The sequence below is a fragment of the Zeus faber genome (genome assembly GCF_960531495.2).
Source record: "Zeus faber genome assembly, chromosome: 13".
In the NCBI taxonomy this organism is placed as follows: domain Eukaryota; kingdom Metazoa; phylum Chordata; class Actinopteri; order Zeiformes; family Zeidae; genus Zeus; species Zeus faber.
Window position 1 is genome coordinate 9,043,297 of NC_137198.1, and position 22,500 is coordinate 9,065,796.

General features: G+C 44.4%; 1 protein-coding gene across 1 annotated transcript in view; it reads left to right on the forward strand.

Moving 5' to 3' along the window:
- The first annotated feature begins 6,563 nt into the window (after nucleotides 1-6,563).
- Nucleotides 6,564-22,500, forward strand: part of keap1a (kelch-like ECH-associated protein 1a) — a 22,214-nt gene continuing 6,277 nt past the window's right edge. The window contains exons 1-8 of the mRNA XM_080012941.1: nucleotides 6,564-6,660; nucleotides 13,572-14,469; nucleotides 17,118-17,317; nucleotides 17,990-18,146; nucleotides 19,356-19,448; nucleotides 19,852-19,998; nucleotides 20,110-20,216; nucleotides 22,291-22,420. Coding sequence (XP_079869067.1) covers nucleotides 14,257-14,469; nucleotides 17,118-17,317; nucleotides 17,990-18,146; nucleotides 19,356-19,448; nucleotides 19,852-19,998; nucleotides 20,110-20,216; nucleotides 22,291-22,420 — 1,047 coding nt within the window. The 5' untranslated portion in view covers nucleotides 6,564-6,660; nucleotides 13,572-14,256. The remainder of the gene's footprint in view (nucleotides 6,661-13,571; nucleotides 14,470-17,117; nucleotides 17,318-17,989; nucleotides 18,147-19,355; nucleotides 19,449-19,851; nucleotides 19,999-20,109; nucleotides 20,217-22,290; nucleotides 22,421-22,500) is intronic.

A 22,500-nucleotide genomic window follows, 5' to 3' on the forward strand; every position in this document is an offset into this window, starting at 1 on the left:
CTGTTACAAAGTGCTTCACAGGCAGTTGGCATAAACTTAGACACAACGGCAACTTATAACAGAGCGCGCATCAAAAAAATTATAAAGCTTTATAAAAATCGTATCTATTAAGACGTAGAGAAAAGGAAAAAAAAGTTCAAACCGGCCAAACTTTGGCTCCATATAAAATGACAGCCCATAGAAATTAGTTTCAGGTGCCGCTTAAAGAAATCCGCACGTTCGGCTGATCTAGCCGATTGAGGGGAAAACAGTTCCAGAGACGGGGCTAATGGAAACACCACAAGCGCTGATTATGATCCAGCGGTAGTTTAAATAATTGAATTATTCATAATTCAGAATAATTTTCTTATGAATGTCATTATTCAGAGTCCAAAATGTTTTGTTTACCAGCGTCCCCGGTCAGCCGGTAACGTAGTCTCAACAGTCTTCTATGCGCATGGAAATACACATTTCTGAAATGGTTCCTGGGCAATACTCACATGGAATTTTTTCATGCCCCAAACATCATGAAATGTGTACGAACAAGCAAACAAACCCTTTCTAGACAACTTTTCATCCGGGAACATCAGCACAGAAACACAGGAACGGGCCTTGCACGGTGAACTCCGCAGTGGTACCATTGGCAATACGGCCGATTAAAGAAACGAGAAACTCTTTGGTTAGATCACAAACCCAGGCCGGTTGTCAGGGCGCTGCTGATGGTCGGAATCTGGACTCAAAAGGGCGTCGGGGTTCCGTGCCAGTATTTACTGTGTATCATTGAAATCTTCCAGTGAGCGGCAATTCGTTCCAGACAAGCTGGAATCAGCTGCATATGAAATATTTCAAGAATTGTTTTGTTATCCCCACCTGTATTTGCACCGCACCGTATCCATCAGTGCAGTGGAATGAAGGGTAAAGGAGGATGAAAGGATGGCAGGATGGCAGGGGGGGAGAGAAGAGAGGGAGAGGAGGAGGAGGAGGAGGGGAGAGGAAGGGAGGAGGGGAGAGGAGGAGGAGGAGGGGAGAGGAAGGGAGGAGGGGAGAGGAGGAGAGGAGGGGAGGAGCGGGGAGGGGAGGGGAGGAGAGGAAGAGAGAAGAGAGAAGGAGAGGAGAGGAGGCAGGAGGAGTAGTGGAGGGGAGAAGAGAGAAGGAGAGGAGGGGAGAGGAGGCAGGAGGAGTAGTGGAGGGGAGAAGAGAGAAGGAGAGGAGAGGAGGGGAGAGGAGAGGAGGGGAGAGGGGGAGGATTTGAACATGAAAAATGAAAAGAAAAGACAAAGCGGCGGAATAAGAAAGGCGACCAGGGAGGAACGGTGGGGAATTTGATCCCGGGGCGGGGAAAGAATGAAAAAGGGTGGCGAACGAAAGGGGAGAGTGAGCACCGTCACAGCGTTGAGATTCACCCCCCCCCCCCCCCCGACGCTAGTTGTGCTGTGTCATGGTGCTGCTGCAGCTCCTCTGCGCCCCCCCCCCCCCCCCCCCCCCCCCGGCGGTAACGGCACCGTCCCGGCAGCTCGGCCCTGAACAGCGTGTGACCGCGTCCCCGCGTCCCCTGCCGTCAACAGGCCTCGGGGGAACGCGCTCCCCGGCCCGGCGTGCGGCTCTGCACGTGTGAACAATCGCCGCAGGTATTTTTTCCCGCGCCGCGCCCTCGGCTCTCGCTCACCTGCTGCCGCACATGCCGCGGCGAAATCCAACGGCGGACCCTCTCGTCTGCACGTTACGAGCGCCGGAGGTTTAAAGGTCGCGTTTTGGCGGCTGCTCGCGAAATTCCAAAATGCGGGGGGTTTGAAATGTGTTGGGGGGGGGGGGGGGGGGGGGGGTGTATGCTGTTAACCGCTGAGAAGAACGCCGCTGTCACCCTGAGGTGTTTTTTTTTCTTTCAAAGTGAGGTGTTGATCCAACTCTAAACCGCACACGCGTGTAAGCCCTAACCTGTATTATGCACTATTAAACTGTGAATGTAGATATAAGTGGCTTTTTAATGCATAGACAGTTCAATGTCAATTTTCTTCTTCTTCTTCTTCTTCTTCTTCAAAATAGGTTGCAAAAAATAATTGATTAAATAATAATAATAATAATAATAATAATAATAATAATAATAAAATAATAATAAAAAATATTAAAATAATAAGATTATTATTAATAATAATAATAATCTAAAATAATAATAATAATAATACATGTTTTTCACAATTGTTTACAAACTAAAATTGGAACTTGAAATGCAATCACTGAAACCTGAAACTCATGTACCAAATCCCCTAAAACAAGTCCGCAAAATTGCAAACAGAATTTCTGCTTTACAATCGGTTTTCGATTCCAAATCAAACATTTTGCAAAACGCTTCATGGCTACATCTCTTGTGTTCCTTTGGAAAGCAACACCAATCACAATGCCAAGCTTTATTTACCAATTGGCGACACCCACGCCTCACAGGGGTAAACACCGGTGGCTTTAATTGTTCACTTGGAAGTCAGAGCTCTAGTACGCTACAGTAAAAAGGCCTCGCGTGAGCGCTCCTGTTTTGGGGAAAAACGGAGGTCTTCTGTGAAGCAAGAGGTAGGGGTGAGGGAGTGAGAGCAAGAGGAGGACGAGGACTGGGGGGAGGAAGGACAGTTGCCTTAGATCAGATCAGGGCCACGTTGCCCGACCATGGGCCGAGTATGAGGGAGGCTGAGAAGCGGTGCGCTCCCTCCCATCTACACTACACTACCCTCTTCCCCTGTCTCCCTTTGCCCTCGTTTTCCCTTGGCAGGGCGTGTGTGTGTGTGGCAGGGGGCTGTGGCTGGCTCCTCCAATGGCTGGCAGCAATCAGGCACACTCGACTCCCCTCATCATCTACCTTTCCATATGAGCCTGGGCATGACTCCACCGCAATGCCAGATGACTCCATCCGGTTTGTTTGTCGCCTCGCCGTCTGTGTCTGGGCGTCCGTGTACTCGGCCATCGTGGTGGCTCCTCCTTCGTTCTAGCCAGCTTCCTGCTTCCTCTAGCCAGCTTCCTGCTTCCTCTGGGCAGCTTCCTGCTTCCTCTAGCCAGCTTCCTGCTTCCTCTAGCCAGCTTCCTGCTTCCTCTAGCCAGCTTCCTGCTTCCTCTGGCCAGCTTCCTGCTTCCTCTGGCCAGCTTCCTGATTCCTCTGGCCAGCTTCCTGCTTCCTCTGGCCAGCTTCCTGCTTACTCTAGCCAGCTTCCTGCTTACTCTAGCCAGCTTCCTGCTTCCTCTGGCCAGCTTCCTGCTTCCTCTGGCCAGCTTCCTGCTTCCTCTAGCCAGCTTCCTGCTTCCTCTAGCCAGCTTCCTGCTTCCTCTAGCCAGCCTCCTGCTTCCTCGGCCAGCTTCCTGCTTCCCCTAGCCAGCTTCCTGCTTCCTCTAGCCAGCTTCCTGCTTCAACTGCCCGCTCTCCACTCAGTTTGTATAATGAACTCTGTTTTCGATCTTCAGTTTCCTTGTCAGTCGGTCCAACCAAAAACTAAACCCGATGTGTAATTACACGCGTCCCGCGTCACGTGTCAAAATTGCACCCAATTCGACGCCGCACGTCCTCGGGTCCCCAGCGACACACCCGCCGAGTGGGAAGTTGATCGGACTCGATCGGTCGTCGAGATAATCGAGGGTAGTTAGGTACTGTCGCCTACCGCAGTCCGACATATCAGTAGGTCAGTGTTACTCAGTGATTGTTGACAAATGTGACAGTGATGTCATTTCATATTGGGGAAAAAATCCATTATTTTAGCTGACTATAGCTCATCATACGCCGAGAGAAATCCAGAACCACATAATCGCAGGCAACACAATATTTACAGTTTTTCACAGTTGTTTACAAACTAAAATTGGAACATGAAATGCAACCACTAAAACCTGCAACTCATGTACCAAATCCTTAAACCAAGTCGACAAGCAAAATTTTTGCTTTACACTAGGGCGGTGGTAGCTCAGGCGGTAGAGCTGGTGGTCTAGTGATCTAAAGGGTGCTGGTTTGATCCCAGGCTCCTCCTGTTAGCATGCTGTAGTGTCCTTGAGCAAGACACTTAACCCCTAATTGCTCCTGATGGCTGCGTCCGTCGGTGTTTGAACAATTGTAAGTCGCTTTGGATAAAAGCGTCTGCTAAATGTAATGTAATTTTCAGTTCAAAATCACACTTTTTGACGCTACACAGAGTTCTCTACACGAGGCACAGCATTCAAAATGTACGTTTCTTACGTTCTTTCGGAAAGCAACACCAATCACAAAGCCAAGCTTTATTTACCAATTAGCAGCGGCCATCCCTCACAGGGGTAAACACCAGTTGCTTTAACTGTTCACTTGGAAATCAGAGCAGATCAACTGGTTCATCCACCAACCACAATTCATTGCTCTACACTTCCCACCATATCCCCCAATCCCAAACCCAAATGGAGAGCTTTATTTTCGGCATGGCGATGGGAGGTGTATGGCCGCCACCCCGCCGCACGTGTGCCTCTGCTCCCAGCAGTGGAGGACACACGTGGTGAAGCTGATGTGGGAGCTTTTCGGGGCCTGGATCCACGACTCCAGAAGCTTCTTTCCCCGCCGGTTGTCCGGGGAGAACGTCGCTTGCGATTTAGATGAGGCGCTGTGGCCAGACCAGAACAGGAGGCAGGGTGCAGGCTTCATTTTTTTTCTTTCTTACAGTTTGCATTTGTTTTTGTCTTTTTGCATTTACATTTACATTTAGTCATTTAGCAGACGCTTTTATCCAAAGCGACTTACAAGGGAGAATAACATTCAGCTACATTGCGACAAAGATATCTGTCACATATATTTGTGTTTAGAACAATTATTAGAAAAATGTACCCTTGTTATTTTTTAACAGAAACCCCTTTTCCTGCTTTTCTCCCGTTGGATATGTAAAGCCTTCTATAGGAAACACAAGTGTTGCAAAATACAGCATTTTGGAAATAATGCAAAAAAATGTTTTTGTTACTGTGTGTGTGTGTGTGTGTGTGTGTGCGTGTGCGTGTGCGTGTGCGTGTGTGAAAGCCTGTGCGTGTGCATGTGTGTGTGTTCACGTGCGCACGCACCTGTGTGTGTGTGTGTGTGTGTGTGTGCGTGTGTGTGGTGTGTGTGTGCGTGTGTGTTTGAGTAGATAAACATTACTGTAACAATCTTTTACAGCTCGCTAAAATGTAACACTGAAAATGCAAAAGGCATAAACCTACCTATAAGATATTCATAGAAGTGTTTTGTGTTGAGCAAATCATTGTGTTTGGCTGGAAGAAAGTTCTGTTCATATGATGGCATGTGTGTGTCATTTCGATGCAATAAAAAAACATTTTGGAAAGAGATAAAACAGTTTTGAATGCAATGTTTGATCTTTTTATATATATATATATATATATATATATATAGAGAGAGAGAGAGAGAGAGAGAGAGTTTTGCAATATGTAAATGTGGCTTTGTGTTTTGTGTTAACAGTTTTGAGAAAATGAGGAAAAGACTCATAACATGTGTGTAAACATCTTGGAAAAACTTAACTAATTTAAGGGAAAACTCAACAATGAACATCCCAGAGGAGAGGGGAAACGCTCTGCAGCTGTGTTTGTTCTCGGTTGCACAAATAACCTCCAAATCAGTTCAAAAGCATTTGCGGCCGTTTCTCAGTGACTCTCAGTGTTTCTTGGAGGTTTTTATGGTTGTAAAGTTGTCGAGTCATGCACACGTTTCAGCGTGTGAGTGTGTGTGTGTGTGTGTGTGTGTGTGTGTGTGTATGTGTGTGTGTGCGCATTGAAGAGCTTTTGATTGTGGTTCAGTTATTATCAATTATATATATCTATATATATACATTTATATATGTATTATATATATATATATATAATAATAATTATTATTATTATTATTATTATTATTATTATTATTACATTGTGGCTAATGTTCTATAAGAGAGTGTGTATGCTATGGACTTTGCTTTGTGCATGTGTTAATCCAGGGGTTCCCAAGGTTTTCTCGCATAAACTCTGGCTGAGGACCCCAAAAGAAAAAGTTGTGCACACTTTATCTGTCCATAATCGAACGTAATTGAACTAACAAAAATGTCAAAGAAAAAGTGTGTGAAATAACAACAATACTGTGTCTGCTACATGGCGTTTCTATATATTTTGTTTTTGTTTTTATAATTTTACACATTTTCTTATTTTATTAGTATCATTGTTATTGTTATTATTATTGTTATTGGTTTTTATTGTTATTATTGTTGTCACTATCATTATTTATTATTATTATTTATTATTATTTATTATTATTATTATTATTATTATTATTATAAATTATTATTATTTATTATTATTATTATTATTTATTATTTATTATTATTATTATTATTATTATTATTATTATTATTATTATTATTATTATTATTATCATCAGTCTTTATTATTTCATTTTCATTTCACCCCATGCAGGGGACCGCGGACCTCAGGTTGGGAACCCCTCCTGCGGAACGCGCTCTTTGGACCCGGTGGTTGCGTCACTCCCACGCAGGACGGGGACCGCGCACCGTGACCGCACAGTCGCCGTGGATCCAGCAGCCGTGGATCAGTCGGTTCGCAGGTCCTGCGCGCGGGGTCCGGGTCGAGCGGTGCCACCCCCTCCTTAGCCTCCCCCCACCCACCCCCGCCGGCCCCCCACGGTGCGGGGTCCGGGCCGCGTCTCGACGCTTGTTGCAGGTGAGATGCGTGTTTTTTGAGGCTTTATTTTTCATTTTATTTTTTTATTTTTTTTTTAACGTGGCGATCTAACGTCGCTGCGCTTTCGTTTAAGCGGAGGCGCCCGGACCGCTGGTCGAGAAAAGGGGAACTGAAACTTTGATTTGTATTGAAACATTTTTATTTGTATTTTTTTTGTAGTAGTGGTAGTAGTAGTATTTTGGCATAAACCACGCGCTTTGCGGGGTTTGCAAACTGAAAACAGCTTTGAACAACGAGCGTTTCACGGTTGAAGTGACACAACATGTGTTATTAATAACAATGCGGGGCGGAGTTGTTTGTTTGTTGGTTTGTTTGCTTGTTTGTTGGTTGGCTTTGTGTGGTTTTTTTTTGGGGGGGGGGGGGGGTTGGGGACTTCAGAGAGACTTCCAAGCAGGCGACGAGACGCTCCGTGGGCTCCGGACTCGGGAGCCGTTCCGAACACAACGCGGGGGCGGCGGCGGGGCTTCGATTCGGGAACCGGGACTTTTGTTGTCCACCCGCGTGACGTCATGTCCAACCGATTCACGCGAGTTATTATTTACGCGAAGGAGTGCGGCGGATCTCTGCGTGGGAGTGGTTGCGATGTATTTAACGCAACGATGTTTTATTTATTTATGTTGTTGTTGTTGTTGTTGTTGTTGTTGTTGTTGTTGTTGTTGTTGTTGTTGTTGACGAGGTATTCTCTAGTCGTAAACACGGGTCAGTGTGTTCTGCAAATCGAAAGTGTGAGCTAAGCAAGGGTTCCCAATCTGCGGCCGGCGGGGGGACGGACGGTCCACAGCAAAATTATTTTCAATGTTTTGATATATACTCTTTATTTTTTCAGTGTCTGTTTTATAAATATTAACAAAATTAAAAAATATATACGTATATATGTATGTGTGATTATTACATCATATTTTTAATACTTTTATTATACCATAACCATCAGCGATGTTTTAGTTGAATATTAAATCACATAACAGTGTCGATGATGACAGACAGACCCAGTGTTTACTCCTTTTCTATGTGTGTGTTTTTGGGTTGGGGGTGGGGGTGTTCATAGCCAGAGATCCAGTGCACCGTAGGCGTCTCGCCATGGACATCTTTGGGGAGCCCTCGCCTCAGTGTGGGGCGAAGGGCAACAAATGCAAGTTTTTGCATGGTGCTCACCTACAGGGGATTCTAGACAAAACAAAACGCCCCGAGCGCAGGAGTCACATGTGCAGAAAACTGTGACTCAGCAGATTGCAACGTTTGCAACAATCTTAGTGACAGGAGGCTTACAACAGGAGTGTGTTCCATTTGAGCTGACGACGACAAAATAAATGTGTGTATTTTGTTTTATGTAGTTAGTCGATGGTTAACCTGCCTCAGGCTGAGGGTTTAGGAGGCCCAGCAGGAGCACAGGGGGTTGGGGTTTTACATAAGTACCTAAGTACCTTTTTCAGAAAAAAAAACAAAAACCATGAAGTAGTAGTTATTATGTACTTTCTTTGTATGTACACCCACCTTGTAAAGTTTTCTGTCTTGTCCTGCCATAAAAAAAACAGAGTATTTCATTAGAAAAAAAGGATTTCTGCATGTGCTAGCTAGTATCAATCAATCAGTCAATCATTAATGACAGTTTTGAGTACTTTTTTAGTCAACAGCTTTTAGTATTGATTCAAAGCACTGTATCAAAGTTATAAGCTAACTTACTATTCAAAGTGGTTGCCGAGTTGGCAACCATGCATCAGCTTTTGGTTGCCAAGGCTGACAAAGTGGTTGCCAAATTTTTTATAATGGAGTGATACTGATCCTATGTAATTATAATCCTGATTTCAATATTAAGAGAGAGGTGTAAAGAAAGGGGGAAACCTATCAAATAAATCGACATATCAAATTCTTAACATATTAAACATAATATATAAAATATATATATATACTGTATATTAACATATTAAATTGTTTTTTTAATAACTTGTCTCGTTTTAAGGTAGACAACATCTTGACTGAAGTCAAACTTCACTGGTTGGCAGTGTCTCGAAATCTGTTGAATGGAGCAGCCGGGCGAACATTAATGTTGATTCCTGTTTGAAACTTTGAGTCACAGTACGATAATGTCATATTGCCCACACCTCGATACATGGATAGATCCCTACCGTGGAGGAGGAACTGATGGAAGGATGGATGAAAAGATAGAAGACTATGGGGCGATTTCCCAAACAGTTTTTAATCTAAACCGGGACCAAGATAATCCTACTTCACTTAATACAGGATTTAAAAATGCCTTTCTGAGACATTAGGAAATCCTGGACTAAGATAATGGAGGACTAGTATTCCGCTCCTCCTGTCTGGCCTCGGTGCTGGTCTTCGACCTGGTCCGCCTGGAGGCCACGCCCGCAAATCCAGAGATTTAATTGAAAAATTCACTTAGACCTAGATTAGCTCCAATCTTCCTTCTGGAAATCAGATTTCTTTTTAAACCCAGACTCTGGAAGGTCGGAGACGATTTCAAACCCTTTCAGTCCAGATTAAAAAGTGAGATGGGGTCTCCGACGAGGCCTCATCTGCGACTGCGAAACCGCCCCCCGTGTCTGTTAGCAAAATGTTTTTATTTGATTCACATTCTTTGAGATCGTCATAGATAAGCTGTAGAGTAGAAAGACGGGAAGGAGAGTCTGCTCGCTGCCCAAACAGCCGATCGCCGGACGTTAAAATTCCATTGGTTCCATTTGAAACAACAAGACGTGATACAACCAGATAGAACTCGTTTTACCAGCGAGACTATGTCTGCCGACATGTCCGCTTTTGTGTTTGAATAAAAACAGTAACGCCGGGCTCCGGCAGCACGCGGCGGAGAAGCAGAAGATCCCATAATACTCCTCTGGCCCGACGACCGTGTTATTATGGTCTGTTCAACTGGTCAGGGGAGACACAGCCAGGCACAATGCTGCTTTATAGAAGAAGTTCTCTCTCTCTCTCTCTCTCTCTCTCTCTCTCTCTCTCTCTCTCGCTCTTTCTCACTCCCAAATTGTGGAAAACACCCAACTCTCAAGTCCTGCGTTCCTAATTCCTAATTCCTCATCATTCCTCACTTTCGGGGATTAGACGAGTGTGTCGGCCTGTTCTATCTCTCCCTCCCCTTGTCTCTTTCTCTTTACCATTTCTCACCTCACCCCCTTATCTATCTATCTATCTATCTATCTATCTGTCTGTCTGTCTGTCTGTCTGTCTGTCTATCCGTCCGTTGATAACACATCACATGTCTTCACCAAACTCCTTTCTTTTCATTATTTTCATGCGCACATGCCCGTTCAAAATGACAAGTTCATGTCACAGTTCAAATGTCAGCGGTTCAGTCCTGTGTTCAAAGACGAAACTGCCGTCTGAAGTCGTCCAACGGGGAAAGACACAGACTCTTTGTGACTCACCCACGGTGCCCTGAAGCCCCGCCCCCCGCCGGCTCGCTGTTCGGCGAAAGTTAATGAACTTACACGCCCGTTCAATACACCGGCCAAGTGTGGGGTAGAACAAAATAAATTTAAGAGTTTAACGACCTAACCCCATGTGAGGACAACTTTGCAATAAAAAAATAAGCACCGAATGTGAAAATACAGGCACGTTAGAACTAGATGAGGATCAGTCGAGTCCAGGTTTCTTCAGTCAATGGTTTGGTCGCGTATATGTGGACTGCACCAAATTCGACACCGCACGTCCTTGGGTCCCCAGCGACACAGCTGCCAAGTGTGAAGTAGATCGGATGAACAGTTGTCCAGATAGTCGAAGGACATACAGACAGAGACAGAGGTTCCTTCCCTTATGCCGTATTTCCTCAAGTATAAAGCGGTAGTCAAATAAAAACCCAGCCTCTAATAAATACCGGGGGTGATCTACACAAACAAATAAAGGCCTGCCTCAAATACAGACCGAGGGGGAAAAAAATATCGGTGCTGCGGCGTTGTTCCGGTGCAGAGCACCGCTCCCAAACAAAGAAATAAAAACAATGTGTTTTTCCTGAAGCTGTATTTCATTTACTCCATTTCCTACTGCAGCCTAGCAGAATGCAGAACACTTCTTTGGGCAAATGCCCCGCTCTGAGGACTCTCGCTCGCCAGCGCTCCAAGCAGGAAGTGGTGCGTTCAAGGTGAACTTGGAAAACTGTAATTCCCCCGTCGGCGACCACCACCACAAGGGCGACTTTTAGGGGAGCTACTCGCTCTCTTTTCTTTGCACGTGTTTGCATGGCGGCGCACCCAGACGGAAGTTTGATTTAAAATTCATACTGAAATATGATCAAGTATACTTATTAAACAGAGGGAATTAGAACTAAAAGCCTGCCTCTAATATAAGCCTGCTCCCAATTAAGGCCTGGTGCCCTCTGCAGTTGAGGTAAGTAAAAGCCCCGGTCACTATTTGAGGAAATACGGTAGTTGGATTACATTATCTCGCTCTTCTCTCGCTCTCCTTCTCTCTGAGTCATATGACCGGTAGTCAGGTTGACTAGGCTGTGTGTGTGTGTATATGTGTGTGTGTGTGTGTGTGTGTGTGTGTGTGTGTGTGTGTGTGTGTGTGTGTGTGTGTGTGTGTGTGTGTGTGTGTGTGTGTGCGTGCGTGCGTGCGTGTGTGTGTGTGTGTAGCTGCAGGGTGATCAGAACTGGTTGTGCAACAAGCTGCTTGGCTGCAGAACACACCAGAGCATTAACACCCAGAATCACATGACCTTAGACTGCTGCAGAAAGATGAAAGCAAACAATAACACTCACACACACACACACACACACACACACACACACACACACACACACACACACACACACACACAATCTAATCATGCAAGCATCGTTAGAAATTCCCCAATAATGCAACTTCCCTTGGTTGTGCTGCTCAGAAGACAGACCGTGGAACTGACAATAGGGGAAATGGGCGGATTCTCACAAACACAGTCCTTGTAGACAAAGCAAATGGGATTAAAAAAAAAAAAAAGTCTGTTGCTTTAGCATGTGTTTCACTTGGTTTTGAATTTATGATGGAGATGAATGTTCCACATCTTTCAGCGCGCTCGAAACCATCCAGAACCAGTTTATTCTTGTACAGTTTGCAGCTAGAGATATTCTTAGAATAAAGAAACAAGTCTGTCATTGGGCTAATACTTAATGGTACTGTCAATGAGGTGGTGTATTACCACTCGTTTCCCACTAATACAATTGCGAGGCTGCTAAAGTGATGATAATCTAAAATCATTTTCATATTTCATTTATCTGGCACTTTATAAGAAATGGCCATTGAATGTATGTGTTATGTATGTGCTCCTCTGTCTGCTTTTTCTATTGTTGGTGGCGGGGTCCGCCTTTCCTGGCATTACTGCATTGAAAATCAGTCAAATGCAAACTTTAGATAAAAAAGAGTGTGACATCTTGGAGTTAAGATGAGGGCGTTGGATGGGTGCTGGACAAAACCCCAAAATGTTGCAGTTTTGAATGGAATTCTGGGACTTGAAGTGAAATCCACCGCACGCAGATGATTTTATGGATTACCACTTTTATGATATAGCATTTTAATGCAAATCTTCTGTCAAACCATAAGTTATCTTTACAAATCTATATCCATTAAGATACAGATAGATTGAGATTAATTACTTAATATGGTTTTACCTCCTAGTGGACGGGCGGTTTAATCTTATGGTCAAACTGGTTTCACCCACTACTGAGATGAACTGAAGGGAGTTTATGACCGAGTCTGATTAAGTTAAGGATCTCACTTTCTGATATATCTGGGAGCTCAATTGTCATCTTAAAGAAAATAGGTTGAAATGAAACATTGGAGGTTTTGGGTTCAAACACTTTCACTCTCACGCAAGGACCTTGACTGGTGGTTAAAGCTGAAATTTCACTAAAAGTCCTGTATCTCAAGTTATTGGCATATACTTGATATGTAGGGATTAGGTTTCTGACAAAGAGATTTGTCTAAATATACTGTATATATAATAAATCTAACACTGGCTGACTCAAACCTACTAGCTTACAGATGAATGAGAGGCAGTGGTGCATGTTTACAATTCATTGACTATTGTTAGTTACAGAAGGGTTCGGGTTTTCCCATTGTGGTTGGATACCACCTAAAACGGATGTTGATTTCATCCTGTCAAAGGTATTAAAAATGTATAGTTGAAGAATTCATAGGCTACATGGACTTTCTTACGGGGGAGGATTACGGATTGTGAAGTTAAAAATGGATGCATTTCCTGCATCCAGTTCTTATTATTTCAGGAAGTCATAATTGAAAGTGAATTGTGAAGTTCTGCTGGAGAGCTTAAGTGTGACGAACGCTTTAATTCAACTTGTTCAGTGCCTTCCCCGCCTTCGCAGCAGGGAAGTGAAACCCTGTGTGTGTGTGTGTGTGTGTGTGTGTGTGTGTGTGTGTGTGTGTGTGTGTGTGTGTGTGTGTGTGTGTGTGTGTGCGCGCGTGCATGCCTGTGCATTGAAGAGCATTGATGAGAAAATGAGGCAAAGACTCATAAAATGTGTGTAAACATCTTGGAAAAACTGTACTAATTTAAGGGAAAACTCGACAATGAACATCCCAGAGGAGAGGGGAAACGCTCTGCAGCTGTGTTTGTTCTCGGTTGCACAAATAACCTTCAAATCAGCTCAAACGCCTTTGTGGCCGTTTCCCAGTGACTCTCTTGGAGGTTTTTATGGTTGTAAAGTTGTCGAGTCATGCACACGTTTCAGCGTGTGTGTGTGTGTGTGCGTGCACGCGTGCATGTGTGTGTATACGTGTCATGTGATCACAAAAAAATGCAAAGAAGTCGAAATATGAAGAGATGGAGGACTCCCGCCAAAGTGCCGCCATGTCTTCGCTCCAACCGCGCACGGAGCAGTCTGAACCCATTCATTCGTTTTAACAACTTCTTTATTTCCTTGCAGGATAAACCGACCAAGGCCAGATGAACCAAGAATAAAGGACAAATGAACTCCTGCTCGCATTAATGTGCTTATGATGTCGCTTATAGGCAGCAAACACTGCCAATGTGTGTGACAGGACATAGCTGTAGAAGAAGGAAAAAAATCCAAATGTGTTCCTGATTTTCGGACTTGTAAAGGACTGCGGCAGAAATGATGGAATCGTGACACGTCAAAGGATTTGGAAACTGCGACTCCGTCTCCAAAACAAAACAAGCTGCTGTCATCGATGTTGGAACCTGGCTCTCTCTCTCTCTGAATCGGGAAGTTATGTTGCGTGGAAGTTGAGTTAGGTGCTTTCCCCCCGGGCTCTTTACGTCCTTTCCCCCCACAAGCTTTGCCCGGATACACGTTGTCCGCTGGGTGGATTTTTTTGTTGTTGTTGTTTTGTTTCCTTAATGCGCAGTGGAGAAGGTCTGCCCCCCAAGAGAAAATTGCCCCGAACCTCAAAAGGAAATGGATAACCTGGGAACATTACCTCAACTCCGTGGCGTCCTTACTTTGATTGACCAGGTTGACGCTTTTGAATCAAATGGGATTTCCTCTCCACCTTGTAGGAAACAGACTCCATCACTAGAGACAACGGGAATGATCAGATAACGAACTTTTATCTGACGAAGGTTCTGGAGTTGCCGTCTGCCGCCCTAGAATGCATTGTCCCACGCGGAGGAGAAGGCCGACTCGGGATGCTGATTTTTCGGCCATTGCAGTTCCCTCCGTGCGGGGGTTAGGTTACCTGGACTACACCATCGAGACGCACGCCTCCAGATCTCTGAGCAGCATGGCCGAGTTCAGACGCCACGAGATGCTGTGCGACTTGGTGCTACATGTCACCCACAAGGACAAGACGGTGGACTTTAAGGTGAGACCCCTCCCTGAGCCTTGATTATTACATTGGAAAGGAAAAGCTTTGGGCCGTTGTGTAACTTGGATTTCACTCGCATCAACGTAATATGCTGACAACCTACTAATAAGGTGTGTTTTAAATTGGACTAAATACTATATACATTTTGATTAATGGTCGACCAATATGGGTTTTTCAATGGCCAAAGATGATATTTAGAGAGCAGGGTGGTCGATGGCCGGTATATAATGCCGATATCATGTGATCATGATATCATATCATGTTTTTTTTGCATCTGATAAAATACAACAATGTAATAATAATAACAAATGAGACATAAAATTGATGAACTTAAATGAACATGTATTTAACATTAATGTTATTGTCTGCAATGTCTCTGCAGTGCACTTATTTAAAAAAAAGTATCAACTAAAAAAACAAAAACGTATAAATGAAAAATAATTAATTATAAACAATAACAAATAAATAATAATAAATGGTGTCAAATTAAAGTCGGGTTGGGAAATGGAGACTCTCCCCGTTATAGAAGTGCAGGATTTATTATTTACGAGTAAAGTATTTACACAAAAACATCCAATTTTCACTAAATTAAGTCCCATAGCTTCGGAAAGCAGCAGAGAAACGGTGTGACCCAGCACGGGATAGTAGTCAAAACACAGGGGTGGGGCTATGTGGGCGCTGCAGCGGTGTGTGTAACTCGCTGTCAGAGAGAAGAGAGATTGAGGAAGCGAAGCTGCTACCGGTGTATTGATAGTGCGGAAAATGAGTATTGAAACTGTTTCAAATAATCATAATCGATATGTATAGAAAACACTAGTCTGCAGACATTTTTTGTTTACCTCATGGATGCAGGCATCGGCCGATGCCGATTATCTCAAAATGCGGTCAACCACTAATTTTGATAGTAGACTGCCATTCTTCACACAAACTAGCATACAGTCACAGCTATAGTGGCCCACAAGGAGGATGGCGGGATAAAATTGTATGAATTTCCACTCATTTTGGTTCATGCAGGCTGTTGGAGCTTGTGGAGTAATGCTTTTGTAACCCAGTACCCTAACAGTGTTTTTCTCATCTGCGTTGTTCTTGGATATGATCTGTCTTACTCCTTCACAATGTTAATCCTTTGTGGTGATGGAAAGCTTGAGTGACGTAGCCGTATTTCAGGGGCCATATCACCACTGCACATTTATACAGCCCTTACTTATAATACAGTCTCAAAGGGCTTCACAAACCCACATTTCACATAAAAAATCAACAGCCTCCCCTAGTTTGAACCCCATTTGGGCAAAGAAAAACTGGAAGAAACCTTGAGAAGATGCCACAGAAGGAATAATCCCCCTTCCAGGATGGCCGGGCTGCAGGGGATACCGAGTGGGCGGCATTAATAATATAATATGACAAATCATAGGTTATTGTATTTCTATACTATGCAATGTCAAAGCTAGATTGACATGACACAGCTATGAAATTCTATTTGCTGGTGCCGAGCACCACAGGTGGGACACCTCCAGGGATGTTTTCCTCATCAGGGCTGATCCAGGTTGGTCGGTGGAGCAATATCCTCCACATCTGGAAAGGTTCAAGACCGGACCGCCCCTGGCTCCATGACCAGAGCAACGGCCTCTTTACACTCGCAGCAGACTGACCCCCCCCCCCTTCTCAGCGCAAGTGCGGGGGGGGGGGGGGGCATGTTGTGAGTGTAAGGCTCGAGATGGTACATAAGTCAGTAAGATCGGAAGGTGCTAGGCCGTGTAGTATTTTAAAGACAAGTTGCAAAACCTTAAAGTCACATCTGAGGTTAACCAGAAGCCAGTGCAAGGTGACCAGTATCGGGGTATGTTGGTCAAACTTTGTAATCCAAGTCAAGATTCTTGACGCAGTGTTTTGTACTAGCTGGAGCTTTAAATACTAGACATCGGAAGGCCAAAGAGTCGTATATTACAATAATCTAAGTGGGACGTTAAAAATGCTTGGATTAAGGTCACCGCATCACTCACAGATAGAATGGGCCATATCTTAGCAATATTGTGAAGTTGAAAAAATGTAGTTCTGGTAATGTTCTTAATATGGAGTTGAAAAAGAGGGGGTGAAATATAACTCCTAATTTTTTGCTGAGTTACTTTGGATAATAGTCCAGTTATTGAAGTTCAGAGTAGTATCTTTAAACAGGTAATGGTGTCTGGCAGGACCAATAACCACCAGTTATCTCAGAGTTGAGAAGCAAGAAATTACAAGACATCCACTGTTTAATTTCAGCAAGACTCGCCTCTAGAATACGACAATTGCACGGTTTAATTAGTTCCAAGGGCATGAATAGTTGGGTATCATCATCATAATGAAAGCTAATGTCATATTTGTGTATGATATCTCCAAGTGGCAACATATAGATACTAAACAACAAAGGACCCTGTGCTGATCCCTGCGGGATCCCACAAGTAACATTACAATACTCAGAGGTCTCATTGAATGAATGTACATGAATTTCACGGTGCGTCCTCTCTGAACGATAACATCTAAACCAGAAGAAGTGCCAGACCTCTAATGCCAATGCACGCGTCAAGGCCATTTAGCTTATGACATGTCATAAGCAGTAGCTTATGACATGATGAAACTACCTTTCCATACCGACTGTCCCCTCCCAGGTGCACAAGCTGGTGCTGGCCTCCTGCAGCCCTTACTTCAGGGCCATGTTCACCAGCAGCTTCAGGGAGAGCCACGCCTCGGAGGTCACCCTGCAAGACATCTGCCCCCTGGTGGTGGGAAGACTCATCGACTTCGCCTACACCTCCCGCATCACGGTGGGAGAGAAGTGTGTGCTGCATGTGCTGCTGGCCGCCATGAGGTACGGCCGCTGAATCAGCAAAACGGAAGTGAAATAGCGGATATTAGAGGGAAGCGGGTCGGTGCCTGACCATCTACTCCCTAACTCTCAAAAATTGCCCTACTATGTCCCTTTCTTTTTCTCTTATTCCCTTGTTTTCTCTCATTTCTTTCTTAGTCTTTAGGACTAACATACTTTTTAGCTTTTATGAACATCTTCTTGAAAAGAGGGGACATCAGCAAACTGTCAGGAGGTGACTTTGAGAGACAGTATCCACGTAAATGTCTCTGTGGAGTTACCCAGCGAAGGAATTATGGGTACGCGTAGGTCCCAAATATCAACAGCGCGGTCCTACACGTCAAACACTCTGATTGGTTGAATTGTCCATCATCCTGTCAGGGGGCGGGTTCAAAACAAAAAAGAAAACGTCGCATTTCTATTTGCATATCCATATTTTTGAGTACATTTCCGTACATTGTGGTTCACTAAATGTGACACTGCCCCCTGTGGACACATAATGTTATACACAATCTGTGCAAGTATAAAAAGCAAACAGCCACATGTGCCTCTCCGAACGACACAGTGCACATTGTCCGTGCGTGTGGGGTGGGAAGAGACCCGAAAGATGGCTACAGAACTTACTGAAGCTCTGTTATGTATCCTTGTATGTATGTCTTTAATTTGTGCCACCAGGTACCAGATGGAAGACGTTGCCAGAGCATGCTGTGACTTCCTGACCAAACACCTGGAGCCGGCGAACGTCATTGGCATCGCTCGCTTCGCAGAGGATATAGGATGCACAGAGCTGCACAAGCAGAGCCGAGAGTACATCAATACGCACTTCAACGAGGTAGCGTGCACGGAGAGCAAGAGCATGCACAGACACAGACACACCGCCACCCACACTAAGGACCACCCCTGCATGTGAGCGCTATAGTGCCACGTGTGTGTAATGGGGCGTTCTCAAAGCGCGTTGTTCAACGATTAAAGGAGCAGCGCACAGCAAACAATCATGGACACTGGCAATCATCGTAGCGTTCCATAATAACCTATTTGTTGGTTTATCACAGAAGTGATGCATTTTCAATTTTTTTTTATGAAAATGCCATTTAATTTGTTTCTAAACATTGAAAAAGTACCATACATTTTGTTTTCATTTCACTCTTTATGTTGTGCCAATGCTTTGGTGGCCCACTTGCGGAGCACTATGGGGCCACGGACAATATACCACAAGTTAACAATTAGTCCAACAGTCACATGGTAAAAATTAGGAAACCACTGAAGAAGTTGAAGCTCATAGTTTTAGTTTCAAACTCCCGGAGACAGTAGTTGAGTAGAGTTTTTGTTGAGAATTTGTGTTCTACCAAACAAACAACTACTATGTACATATAAAACACAACTATGGAGCGCCTATATTTTTGCCCGTCACTGAAAACGTCACAGCCGTCTGAAGTGATAGTAGATAAAAACTAAATAAAGAAATACATGAAATTATAGAGAAACATTTTAACAACTCAGCCCTCTCGAATCATAGTTTGTATTTGTGCGAGTGGATTTTTTTCACGTTCGCACATCTCAAGCAAAATGGGCTTATAGTGGGGAGCTCCGCCTGACTTCTCTTCTCTACCGTGTCTTCACGACGAATCAGACGAGACATCGATTGTAAGTCCATTGCGGAAAGTTTAGTCGTTAAGCCTGAAATTACGAAAATAATCAACTTCAGTCGGCTTTAAGGTACCGCTGTTTAATAACGTTTGATCAATTTAACAACCTTCTCAAAGAGTTTTTCATAGACTTGTATATAAATAAAGCCTTTCTACATCCTTAACGTTTGTCACAACAAATAAGAGACTTCCACGATTACTCGTTTCTGCTTTCTTTTCTAATTTGCTTCTAAACACGCACACCCAGTACCAAAAAGCTCAGACTTGACATGTTTCACTCTACTTGACACCTGATTTAAAAATGAGCCTCTGCAAAGGGCAAATTATACGCAGTGTAATGGAAGCCTCCACCACCAATGTTGCCATGCTCTCTGGTATGTACGCTGGTAACCTAGGTAACCAAAGTGGAGGAGTTCTTCAGCCTGTCCCACTGCCAACTCCTGGAGCTCATCAGTCAGGACAGCCTCAAGGTCCTCTGTGAGTCTGAGGTTTGTAGCCGTACCTCCTAAAGAAAATAAAAAAAAAAAAAAAAACCACACTCGTTATTTTTCTTCTTTTGCTTCTTCAGCTTATTTTGCTCATTTTTTCTCAATGAATTAGAACTAGTAATGACTGCCTTCAAAGGATCTAATGTGTTCCTTCAAGTTATAGTTTATTGTCCCTTTACAATAATTTTGAGCATGAGCTGAGTGGTGACTACAGTGTCAAATACGATGGATAATCTGTAATGTAATAGACCTTTGTATTGCAAATTTAGCTAATGAGCTGAGTTTCCAGCAGTTCTGTATTTTCCTACGCAGCACAGCAGATACCACTCATAATATATAATATGATATGATATGATATGATATGATATGATATTTAAATCCATCTGTTTGTTTCTACATCCAGGTGTACAAGGCTTGTACGGACTGGGTTCGTTGGGACATGGAGGGCAGAGCCCAGTATCTACATGCCCTCCTGAACGCCGTCCGCATCTACGCCCTGCCTCCGAAATTCCTCAAGAATCAGCTTCTGTCCTGCCCCATCCTCAGCAAGGTACTCGTTTCACGCAAGTTTCAATCTCTATCTTTTGATTTTCTGTGTGATACACAAAAAAGTGTGACTTGTGGAATCCAATGCGTATTATTTCCCTACTTCCTGTACCAGGCCAACTCTTGTAAGAACTTCCTGTCTAAGATCTTCCAGGAGATGGCTCTGAAACCCCTCCCACCGGCACCGCACCGGGGGACCCAGCTCATCTATGTGGCCGGCGGGTATGGAGCGATGCTCTCTGAAATAGTCCATCAGTACATTAACAATTCAAACCATTTGACAAGGGTGGCAGTCGATCAAAAATTTTCATTGAGAGTACAAGCCCAGTGCAGGTTCCACAGTGAGATAGTTTGAGTCACAAACATATTGCAGAAGTGGGAGGTGTGAGTCAAAAAACAATATAAATTATTTAGACTACAATAACAATAACAAGGCTACACTGAAACAATAGGTAGAATGGCAGTATAAATTTTATCTGTGTATAATTGTATCGGTCTATAAAGATTGGGATGTTACAGTGTGTGGCAGTTTCATTTACCACGCACCTCCCATGTGGCGTGTCCAGAGAGCTCCGGCACATAGACACAGAAGACGGGGTTGTAGACACAGATTATTGTAGAAAGAGGGCTTGTTGGAATAAGCCCAGGAGCAGATGGAAATACGTCCTGGCAGGGGCTCCTCTCCTGAGTGTGTGTGGGGATGAGGGTTTTACCTGCTGCCCGTTAGACAAACCAATGAGAAACAGGTATGCAGCCCCTCTGATCCTGGAGCCGCCAGTTACCTAGATCCAGGTCAGGTGTGGCTGCTCAAACCACACAAAATACCCCTGACACCAAACTGAGCCCCCCCCCCCGGCTGCTTCACCCCCAGTCCTCCGTCGGGTGCTTGCCAGTCAGGAGAGGGTTGGTGCTGGGGCCGCCCGTTGACCCGCTGGTGGCTCCAGGGCGTCTTTGGACGGCCCTTCTGTGTCCCTTCCCTGTGCCTGAGAGTCCCTGTTCAGGTGCCAGTGTGGTAGTTTCGCCCGACTACACGCCACCCATGTGGCGTGTTCAGGGACCTCTGGCACAGAGACACAGAAGACGGGTTGTAGACACCAGTTATTGTAGAAAGAGGCCTTGTTGGAATTAGCCCAGGAGCAGATGTAGATGTGTCATGAAAGGGGCTCCTCTCCTGAGTGAGTGTGGGGATGGGGGTTTGCAGCCACTCTGATCCTGGACCCCCAATTACCTAGATACAGGTCAGGTGTGGCTGCTCAATCCACACCATCCCCACACCACACAGTGGTATTCAAAGGTTTTTGCATTAGCACCAAAAATTACCAGCAGAAGCCTCTTCTCTGTGTAGACATAGTGCAGTCCATCTAGGGCTATCTTGGCTCGCCAGTCAAAAGTGGTTTTAATGATTAACATTTGTTGTTTGTGTGTTTTCGGGTGGCTTACTCCCTGGTCGCTGATTATTTTATTCTGAAAATAATGAGAGGGAGAAATTTGTTGCAAAACAAGCCCTGAAGTGTCTGGAACAAAGACATTTCAGACATGGAAAGAGCTAAAACTATGGTTGATACAGGTAGTCCTCACTTCACGACCTACCTGTTTAATGACCGTTCAGACTGAGGACCAGCTCTCTTACCTCAGCGTCAAGCATCTAATGGCGCATCACCCTTTATATACTATATACACTATATACACTATATACACTATATACACTGTATACATCTCATCTCATCACCGTTCTCAGTCTCAGTCTCGTTCCTGCAGTCTGTCAGTATTTACTACACAAGCGTTGTACACAATGGCCACGCCAACACGGGTCCTCTCTTATCAACCAATTTGCTTAACAACCTGGTCCTAGGAACGGAACTCGGTCGTTAAGTGGGGAGTATCTGTGTCATGTGTACAGCGAGCTACCGGGGAAGCATATAGGGGAAGTATTTCATATTCAAACTTCTTGGTTCTTGGCTTGTTTTGGTACGTTTATGATAGACTAGTCCTCCTTCTGTTGGTCGACAGTCACACATTGGAACTTTAACACAACTTGTATAATTTACGAAGGGTGTCAGGTTTCTCATTTGAAGTTGCACGAGTTGAGACCAAGTCTAGGAAGGAAGTGGGAAGGTAGGAAGTGAACCAGATGTTAGATGTTGCCGATTATGAACAGTAAAGGCCGCTTCCCCTGGGCTCCCTCACACTGTCAAACCATTGTTAAAGTGTCTAACCCTTAGTCTGACAGTAATCCAACTATTAAGTCTACTAACTTCTTTATAACTAATTTCGACACCTGCTTCTGCATTTCAAGATACCACCAGAACTCTCTGGCTACCATGGAGGCCTACGATCCCAGGAGGAACACCTGGCTGAAGCTGACCGACATGGGGGCTCCGTGCAGTGGCCTTGGTGCTTGTGTGCTGTTTGGGCTCCTTTACACTGTACGTAGGCAAGGCCTTTTCAATGCACTGGATGCATTCTGAGCGTTAGCAAGGAATGGAGAAAAATCACAAAAATTACA